This window comes from Emys orbicularis, chromosome 10 (genome assembly GCF_028017835.1).
Source record: "Emys orbicularis isolate rEmyOrb1 chromosome 10, rEmyOrb1.hap1, whole genome shotgun sequence".
NCBI lineage: Eukaryota > Metazoa > Chordata > Testudines > Emydidae > Emys > Emys orbicularis.
In genome coordinates, this window is record NC_088692.1 from 13,319,044 (window position 1) to 13,329,491 (window position 10,448).

Genomic DNA, 10,448 nt, shown 5'->3' on the forward strand with positions numbered 1-10,448 from the left:
TGGGGTTATTTAGTCTGGAGAAGAGAAGTGTGAGGGGGGATTTGATAGCAGCCTTCAACTACCTGAAGGGGGGTTCCAAAGAGGATGGCGCTCGGCTGTTCTCAGTGGTGGCAGATGACAGAACAAGAAGCAATGGTCTCAAGTTGCAGTGGGGAAGGTCTAGGTTGGATATTAGGAAACACTATTTCACTAGGAGGGTGGTGAAACACTGGAATGGGTTACGTAGGGAGGTGGTGGAATCTCCATCCTAGAGGTTTTTAAGGCCTGGCTTGACAAAGCCCTGGCTGGGATGATTTAGTTAGTGTTGGTCCTGCTTTGAGCAGGGGATTGGACTAGATGACCTCCTGAGGTCTCTTCCAACCCTAATATTCTAAGTCGTGTTGATCCCACCCCCATAGGAATTACTGTGAGTTTTGGCACCGAGTTCAGTGGAAGCAGGACTGGGCTGAAGGACTTCATGAGCAACATCTGTAGGACAGTTAAACCATAAATGGGGCTGCCTAGAATGATTTGTCTCTACTTTAACCAGGCTGAATGTTTAAGGACATAGTGTAACTATTGAAAAGTGAGCCAGGGAACCCTGGCATGGCCCTAAAGCTGAGGGGCAGCGGGCATGGGAAACTGGGACCGTCTCAGGGCTTCCCTGGGGTCTGCTCCCTCCTCAAACCCAGGAGCAGGGATCATCTTTTCATTATGTGTGTACAGCACCCAGCACAGTGGACCGTGACTGGGGCCTCTAGGTGCCACTGCAATACACATAATGAATAATTAAATATTATCGCTACATCTTTGGATACAACCCCAGTTCTCACAATATCTGGGGACAACAGGGTCCTGGACTGCAGACTGATTTGGCTTTCTTTGAGGTCAATGGGAGTTGTGCTGTTGACTTTAATGGGGGGCAGGATTAGGCCTCAGAGAGCTCTTAGCTAAGAATTTAACAACTGGGAGCTTCAAGTTAGGTCCTAAGTTTATAGTTTGACATTTAAATAAGTGGCCTGGTTTTCAAAAGCGCTGAGCACCCAGTAGTCCTCATGAAAGTCAGTGGAGCTAGTGAGTTCTCTGTACATGTGAAAACGAGGCCACTTATTTGGGTGCCAGACGATGGATAAACCTAACTTAAGGCCTCCAGTTCTCAATATTCTGACCCACCCCCCTCACCAGGTTTCAGAGCTCGAGCAGGAACGTCTACACTGCTGTTTTTAGCCCCGAAATGCGAGCCCGAGTCAGCTGACCTGCGCTCTGAGACTCGCAGCGGCCGGGTGTTTTGGTTTTTTTTTTTTTTTTGCAGTGTAGTCATACCTGTATTACAAAGCTAACACGGGGTCAAAGAAACTGAAAAATTCTTATGGGAAGATGAGAGAACAATAGGAATAAATAAATCCACTTTAGTATGCCTTGAGAGCAGTGTCATAAGCTGTCCCCAGCCTGTATGTGGGCCGTAGGTAACTCTTTCTCTTGGCATTTTTTTCCATAAGCTCCCATTGAAATGATAACTGGGGGCTCTGGCATGACATCACGTAAGCCTGTGTCTGCAACACATCACGTCTCCATCTGTCTAACGTGCACTAACATTGTACTTTTTTTTGCTTTCTTATTTTGACAACTCTAGTTGGTGCCAAAGCTTTCTAGGAACTACTTGAAGGAAGGTTACATGGAAAAAACTGGGCCAAAGGTGGGACGTCATGTATTTTGTATTCATACCAAAAATGAGTTTGTTCTGTACTGCGTTGTGATCCACATAACAGTGGGGCAGATGTGCTTTGGGAGGGTTAAAGTGTGAAATCCAGCCACATACCGACAATTCAATGCCTTTGAAATTATCTCTTTGTTCTGCACCCCACACTGGATTTTATATCCCAGTTTCTTGTGCTCTCCCCGCTACCCACCCTTGTTTCCACTATTCATTGCACTTTCCTGCGCGCTTATAGTTTAGTGAGTGGGCTAGAGATAGCCTAAAGGTAAAATCCACATTCCCCCGTGCAATGCACGAGTAAAAGAACTTGGTGTGGGACTGAGAGATTCAATCTCTCTCTCCCTGCATCAGCCCCACATCAGAGGTAGCACGTGCAACTGTTCCATATCACTGTGCCCCCACTACATGGTGTTCTGAACCAACAGATCCACCGGCTCAACCCCCTCACTGCGCTCCCAGCAAATCCCATGCACAGAGCCGCCGTTGCTCGCTACTCTGTAGTGCCTTTCCCCGCCCCCTCGGAATGGAGGGCATGTGGCTGGCATGCCTGCAGAATGGGAGGTTCCCCTGCACATCTGGCAGCCAGGAAAAGGGGTGTCTGAAGGCGTTCAAGGCCTCTGTGAAAGCACAAGGGGTTGCTGCGTACGTGGGAAATGCCCACATCGCTGGATTCACTGCCAGTCTCCAACCAGGGAGCGGGTTTGGCTTTTCAGGCATCCTTGTCAGCAAGTGAAAAAAAGAGAATAAAATCTCCTACTGTGCCAAGAATTGAGTAATGACTCTTCTCTTTGGGCTTTATATCCCTCTGGGGAAAAGGAAAGGCAAGGAAATGCTTCCACTGTTGAAGCTGGACTCTCACCTTTCCTGCCAAGTAAATGCCCGTTTTCACACTCTCTAGTATATGGACTAACCGCTTATGACTCAGAACCCCCTCTTCTTGGTAGCTATTATATGAGATCACCCCCCCGCCCCCCAAATTTATTAACACAGGAGTGCACAGCTGCAGTGGGGACACAATCAGGTGAAGGAGGAGCATTTTGAACAGTATAATCATCTCTTCATACATGGGTGAAATTCATCCCCATGCAGAGAGCTAGCGCATGGCGTAAACACTGCTTAAGCCCAGTAGGCATAGACCTCGTGCTGGCCTTCTTCATAGTGGCAAATGTCATCTATGCATGAAAAAACCTTTAGGCCTGATCTACACCTGGTTTTTGTACTGGTATCACTATGTTGCTTAGGGGTGGGATTTTTTTACCATTATACTGGTACAACCCCTAGTGTGGACACAGTTATACCAGTATAAAGGTGCCTTATACCTATAACGTTTATTCCCCTTCCCTTACTGGAATAAGCTACATCAGTATAAGCACTCTGATACCAGTATCACTGCATAGACGCCAGGTACCAGTACCGCTTTAACTGATATAAAGTGGTGCAACTATTGTGTGTAAACAAAGCCTTAAAAACCACTGTGTGAAAAGGAGGATGCCATAATTTATGGCAGGCCCTGGATAGTAGTAATGTACGTACCATTGATTTATATGACTTACATCTATTCTTTTTATGACTAGTTCCCCTAACAGCTGCTGCATGTTATGGGGCCTGTCTTACTAAACAGCTACAGAAGATCTCCTTATATAGCCCGGTTAAGTGTCGGGCAGCATTTAGTGGGTGGAGGTTGAATCCATCTTTTTAGATGCAGGAGAATTTCTTTAACATTGTGGAACTCTGTTTCTTATTATCTTTTTAAATTCTTTTTCTTCATTTTAAAGCGGGGGGGGGGGGGAGGAGGAGGAGGAAGCAAGAGATTGTAGTTGTCAGAACAGAAACATTTCAGAAATCAAGGCCAGATAAATTGGTTATGGTCATTTTTGTTTCCTTCTGATGTCTATTCTGTGATCAGCCCTTATAGGACTGGGACACCTGTAATTAGCTCAACTGAGAGCTGCATGGGCACAGCCAGAGAGCTTCATAAAATGCATAATTTGCGTGACATAGAGCAGATTGCAGCCATCCACTTATATAATACAGAGCTGAGGTCTCTGGAGACTACAGATCCCAGCATGCAATTCTACAACTCGATGCACGTGGATGGCTGGGTTGAGAACATCCATGCTGGGATCTGCAAGGTGCAGCTCCCTGTTAAAGATAAGGATGGCCAAGGTCTGCTTTCTAGAACTCTGAGGGCCACATTTGACCTCCAGGCTATGCTTTGGGTCTCTTGTTTCAAGGACAGGCATTTGCCATCAATCCTGGTGACTCGCACACTTGAAGAGCAAGCTGCCTTCAGTGTCAGCTCCAGCCATTATAGCACTCTGCAAATGACTGAGTGATGAGGCTCCTCAAACAGCACTTCGCTTAGAAAAGCCCTGTCTCATAGGCGCTGAACTTTTCTCCGGGGGTGCTCCACTCCCACTCCACCCCGAGGCCCTGTCAACATTCCACCCCCTCCCCCAAGTCCCTGCCCTTGCTCCGCCTCATCCTGCTCCACCCCCTCCCAGAGGCTCCGCCCATCCCCTCCCCGAGGCTCTGCCCACGCACCATTCGCTGCTCTCTGCCTCCCGCAAGCCCCTTCCCGAGCCGCCAAACAGCTGTTTGGTGGCACCCCTGATTAGCTGTGGCTGGTGGGTGCTGAGCACCCACTATTTTTTTTTCCAGCACTCACAGAATCGGCACCTATGCCCTGTCTTCATGTCTAATAGAGGTAAATGGGGCATTCCAAGAAAAAGCACAATCCTACCCTAAACAAACAAACCCTGCTGGAGATTTAGAGCTGCAAGGGCCATGACATACCTGGACCAATTTAGAAATCTGCTAATCCAATCAAAACACCAGCCAATCATGAGATTTCCCAGACCTTCTAGAATTCAGTGGGATCAGCTGGTGAATTGACTAATGGTGACAAATCCACTGAAATTAATGAGGCCAGTAGCCTGGCCCTTTACTGCCTGTGCTACAATCTAGGGATCTCAAACTCCTGGGTTGGCCGGGTGCTGGAGGCTCTGGAGTTGGAATGGAGGAAGCATCTTCTGCCATTCTCCAGCACTCTTCTGGTTATTAGAGGAATGGCATTGACATACTGGCTGGGAGGAACAGCTCTCGGGGCGTGAGGAGCTGGAAGGAGGGAGGTAAAAAAGCTTAAAGGCAACCTGCACTGAGGAAAAAACTGGTTTATGTCTTCTTTTTTTTTTTTAATTCTCTATAAGGTACAAATTTGGCCTTGAGTGGTTTCCATCTCCCCCCCCCACACACACACACACACACTCTGCCCCAAAAGCACAACATTTGAGGGTTCTGCTTGCTTTTCGTATGAGAAATTCAGGTCTTTTCTACAACTTCTCTTGAGGTCGGAACTTCAGTAAGCTCTGTTGCTATGAGACCCTGAATCTATTTACATTGGAAAATCAGGGGCTGTGGGATAGGAGGTTGCAGCTGATCAAACTGCAGATTGTAGCCACACAAAAGCTGTGCTAAGATGGTGTCTCTTTCTCCTTGAAACATACGTCCCAAGGCATTTGTTCATCATAAGGTGCATAGGGGTCATTTTCCCCCCCTGAATCTAATGACTTCACACATTTGTAAAGCGGCGAATGCTGTACCTAAAAGACCCCCTGTGTGGGAAATGTAGATAAGGAGGAACTGTGAGACAGCAGTGCCAGGGTGTGGGGAGGCACAGGCTGAGTGGTGGAGGAGGGGATATAAATGTATCTTAAAACAATTGACAGATTAGCCTGTCAATTCTCCCTCCCTAAAACTCCCATTGAAATGAATGGTCCTGTTGTACTGGGAAGTATTATCACCCATTGGCAGATAATAGCCACTCTGCCCTTAAGTTAGTGTGGAACCAGCCCTTTCTGAACTGGCTGAGTACGTCTCTCCCACCAGAACGACACCTTTACCCCGATATAACACGAATTTGGCTATAACGCGGTAAAGCAGTGCTCTGGGGGGGCGGGGCTGCGCACTCCGGCGGATCAAAGCAAGTTCGATATAACGCGGTTTCACTTATAACGCAGTAAGATTTTTTGGCTCCCGAGGACAGCGTTATATCGGGGTAGAGGTGTACCTTGAACGACACCAGCGCCCCGTAAATTCCCTCAACTTCTCTCCTTAGAAGCGAGCCAGGTTTCCCTTTGCCTTTGCTCAATCATTTTTTCCCCTCCCAACTCTTTAGCAAACAGAAGGTTTCAAGAAGCGATGGTTCACCATGGACGACCGAAGGCTGATGTATTTCAAAGATCCTCTGGTAAGGCCAGGGCGTTGGATCTCAGCGCGCGTCTGCACGGAATAGCCTGTAATGGAGTTTGGTCTAATTTGGGAATAAAGCGAAAATACTTGGGGCAGGTTGTTTGACTTTGGTCCAAAGCCCAGTGCACAATAGCCTGGTTCGCAGTTAGTCACGGAAACATCCATGAACCCCTATTTAAATGGCTGTAAACAAATCCCTTAGAATCATTGACTATCAGGGTTGGAAGGGACCTCCGGAGGTCATCTAGTAAAATAAAATAAATTAATTAATGGAGATATCCTATCTCCTAGAACTGAAAGGGACCTTGAAAGGTCATTGAGTCCAGCCCCCTGCCTTCACTAGCAGGACCAAGTACTGATTTTGCCCCAGATCCCTAAGTGGCCCCCTTAAGGATTGAACTCACAACCCTGGGTTTAGCAGGCCAATGCTCAAACCACTGAGCTATCCCTCCCCCCTTCCTGACCTTTATTTCATTCACCAGATTTTTCTTTCCCTCGGCTCTTTTGCAGGGCTTTTCTGTGCTTTGTTGCCATCGGGGCTGGGATTGGTAAAGGATTTCAGGGGAGTCACTTGCCCAGTTCCACTGGGTCCCTATCTCCATGAGGCTTCTTTGAAAATCCCAAACTAAAATCGTTGCTAGTAATTAACGTTGCCATGGTAGTCACAGTATTAATTAATATTACCACTGAGAGGAAGGATGGGCCATGGCTAGGGCACTAAGCTAGGACTTGGGAGACCTGCTGTGCCACAGGCTTATTGTTTGACCTTGTGCAATTCACTTAGCTTCCCTATTCCTTGGGGTATGTCTACACTGGAGCTGGCTCAGGTACACATACCCACACTAGCTCTGATCAAGCTAGTGCGCTAAACGGAGCAGTGTAGCCGCAGCTGTGCAAGCAGCAGGACTACATACATGCATAGGGCTTTCGATGGGATTGTACTTGGGGGTAGCCTTAGACCAAATGGCGTTCCCCCCCTCCATTTGTTAAACTTTTGAATACCTTAATTTTTTATTGCAGCCCGTTTCATGACTTTGATGCACGATTTGCCTGCATAATTTATCCCTGTCCTTAAAACGATAAATTTGCACGCTAGGATCTGTAAATCTGCCAGCCCTGCGCCCCACAAACCCGGCACCCCAGGTGGTCGTCTGGGTCACCTGCCCCTAAATCCAGCCCTGGGGCTAGCCTGTCCCACCACTACACTGCTCTTTTTGGCTGGGGTCTGTGTACCACAGCTGGAAATTACACCTCCAGATCCAGTGTAGACATACCTTTAGTTTCCCATCTGTAAAATGGGGACGATAGTGCTGCCCTACCTCGTAGACGTGTTGTGAGGATAAATACTTTAAAGATAGTGAGGTGCTGAAATACTATGGGAATGGGGCCCACATAAGAACTTAAGATAGTTAGACAGATGTTTATACCAAACTCCAAGCTGTAAAGATTTTAATGTTGACCATGGGACCTTTCAAAGCACTGTAAAAACACTCATCTTCACCTCATCCTTCCAGCGTAGGCATGATGATTATTATCCCCTCAAAGGGCCTGATTCTGATCTCATTCCACTGGAGTCACTTCTCATTTATTCCAGTGTGTGATCAGAATTGGGCCAACAATGATTTAAGTAACTTGATGAGTGCCTCATATCAAATCAATGGCAGAGCTGAGATTAGAATTCAAGGCTCCTAATCTCATGTTCTAAGCAACTGGCCACCCACCTTTTTCTCTTTTGTCTTGACTGACAGGTCTGGTAAGAGAATAATTGCCACATAGTCAGACCTTTATAATAGTACATGCAATGTTTCCATTTCACTGGAATTAATGACACCAAAGATTATATACCAGAGAGAGAGAGAGAGATTTCTATCTTGCAGGCTAGAAAAATATCAAGCTGAAAAGTTTAAAATGCAGCTAGGAACGTGCAGGTTAAATGGTTGGAAAAATTCAAAAATAGAAGAGTCTGGGATTGGAGCAAGCGCCTGAGAGGCTGCAGAATCCCTGGGCCCAATCCTCAGCTGGTGTAAAGCGAAAGAACCCCACTGAAGGCATGGAGGCAGTGAAATCAGAAATCAATGGAATTGTGATGATTTACATCAGCTGAGGATCTGACCCACTGTCTCTTGGGCCTGGTCTACACTGGGGGGGGGGGAGGGGGAATCGATCTAAGATATGCAACTTCAGCTACGAGAATAGCGTAGCTGAAGTCGACGTATCTTAGATCGAATTAAAATGACTTACTTCACGTCCTCGCGGTGCTGGATCGACGGCCGCGGCTCCCCCGTCGACTTTGCTTCCGCCTCTCTCACTGCTGGAGTTCAGCAGTCGACGGGAGAGCGATCGGGGATCGATTTATCGCGTCTACACTACACGCGATAAATCGATCCCCGATAGATCGATCGCTACATGCAGATCCGGCGGGTAATGTAGACGTACCCTTGGAGTTGATCCGCATTAATGAGGAGTTTTGGGGGTGAGAGCTTAGAAGGATAGAGGCAGTAGCAGGTCTCTCTCTCTCTCTCTCTCTCTCTCTCTCTCTCTGGGAATGAGGTCAAAGCACAAAATGTGTCTGGATTTAGAACACCTGAAGTTTGGGGGGGGGGGGGGGGCGGTTGGAATCCAGGGGCTTGGTTTGGCTCATTATTAAGTAGGAACTACAATATTTGCAAAACTGAAATCTGGTGGATTTCAAACACCTCTAATCTTTGCGGGTGTTTGACCTTGGGAATTTGCTTCGTAGGCCTCTCTCACTGTTTTCTGTTGATGTGAGTGCTGGAGGCTCTGCAGGGAGAACACTAATGTTAGTTTGCTGCGTGATCCATATTCCACATCACCTTGACAAGGAACTTTGAAAGGGCTCTGAATCATTTATTTATATCTTGTAGGATGCCTTTGCTAGAGGGGAAGTATTTATTGGGAGCAAGGAAAACAGCTACAAGGTCCTGGAAGGACTCCCACCATCCACCCAGGGAAATCACTGGCAGTATGGGATAACCATTGTGACCCCAGACAGAAAATTTCTCTTTGCTTGTGAGACAGAAAGTGATCAGCAAGAATGGATTACAGCTTTTCAGAAAGTCATAAGCAGGCCGATGCTGCCTCAGGAATATGCAGGTAAGTTACCCTGCCAGACTGAGACCCCTGGAGAATGAAGGCCTCCATTTATCCACCATACATTAGAGAATGGGGAGACTGAAGGAGAGACAGAGCCTTCCACCTCTAAATCCAATCCAGTCTGCATGGGAAGTCCTTACCATCTGCTGCCTGTTCAGTAGCTTATGCAAAATGTGTCAAATTCCTAGTAGATAGGTGTCCACATCAATGGGACAATAGCAGTCCCTTAGTCCCATCCTTTGTCTCCTTGTCTTTTTGGATTGTAAGCTCTTCAGGGCAGGGGCTTTCTCTCCCTATGTGTATGGACAGTGGGGCACAATGGAATGGGGCCTTGATCACAGTTGGGGTCTTTATCTGCTACTGTAGTAATAACGATCCCCATCACCACCACCTGAAAGTGGTACCCCTATCAACAGTATCGGCAGGCTGAGGAAACCTACCCTGGAGGTGGTGCTGCCAGTCCAGAGTGGAGGCCCATTGGTAGGGGCAGCATAGGGGACGCTCTATTATGCTCTATCCATTCTCCGGCACCTTTATGAACACGGCATTCAGTTGAAGTTAAAAAAATAGTTTATAAGGAACCTTTCATGGGAATCCACTTAAGTGTGCGTAAACCTGATTTTTAACAATCGAGTTAAGTGCTGACAGATCAGTGTAGACAAGGATGTGTCGTGTTCAGTATCTTGTGAGCCGATTATCAGTAAACGCTTCTGGGATCAGGGTTTAGCCACGACCAGCTGACGCAATGGTGAACACGACTCTTTGCAGTCGTGTTCTAACACAACAACATTCTGTAGTGACGATGAGCCCCTACGGCCACTCGTTCAAAGCTAAGCCCGGCCGGTGGATTGGATCCCAAAGGGTTGCGTGATAACCCGTGTTCTAACATCCATTGTATTGTCATCTTTGGTTTGTTTGTTTTTTTTTTCATTTCAGTGGAAGCCCATTTCAAGCATAAACCTTAGCTGGGACTGTTGGAGCAGACCCAAGGAATGAGATTATGTTTACAACACAAGATGGTTTTATTTGAAATGTTTAAAAAATAATAAAAGAAAATTAGAAAAAAGTCCTTCACTTAATCCTGTTGGAAGCCAAGAAGTCAGCGGCAAACGTCACATAGAAGCTGCTGAACCATAGCAAAAACAAACCTTGCACTTCTCTAGGTAGGCGCTGTGGGGCTCTTGTTTACAGCACTACCTAATGCTCGTCCATAGGCTACACTTCCATGTGCCACCATTTTGTGTAGCTCACTACATTAGGTAAAGAAATACCACAAATACCTGCGCATGTTGTCAACATCGTAGACTCTGAATGATGTGCACCAGGATGCCCCTGGGTCTGTGCTAACTTGTAATAATAACACAACCCCGTCCAGAGTGGTCCAGAA

At 46.9% G+C, this 10,448-nt stretch overlaps 1 protein-coding gene across 1 annotated transcript in view; it reads left to right on the plus strand.

The window, feature by feature from the left end:
• Nucleotides 1-10,026, plus strand: part of ADAP1 (ArfGAP with dual PH domains 1) — a 106,626-nt gene extending 96,600 nt beyond the window's left edge. Inside the window, exons 8-11 of the mRNA XM_065412055.1 lie at nucleotides 1,613-1,675; nucleotides 5,874-5,945; nucleotides 8,833-9,061; nucleotides 9,998-10,026. Coding sequence (XP_065268127.1) covers nucleotides 1,613-1,675; nucleotides 5,874-5,945; nucleotides 8,833-9,061; nucleotides 9,998-10,026 — 393 coding nt within the window. The remainder of the gene's footprint in view (nucleotides 1-1,612; nucleotides 1,676-5,873; nucleotides 5,946-8,832; nucleotides 9,062-9,997) is intronic.
• The last annotated feature ends 422 nt before the right edge of the window (nucleotides 10,027-10,448 follow it).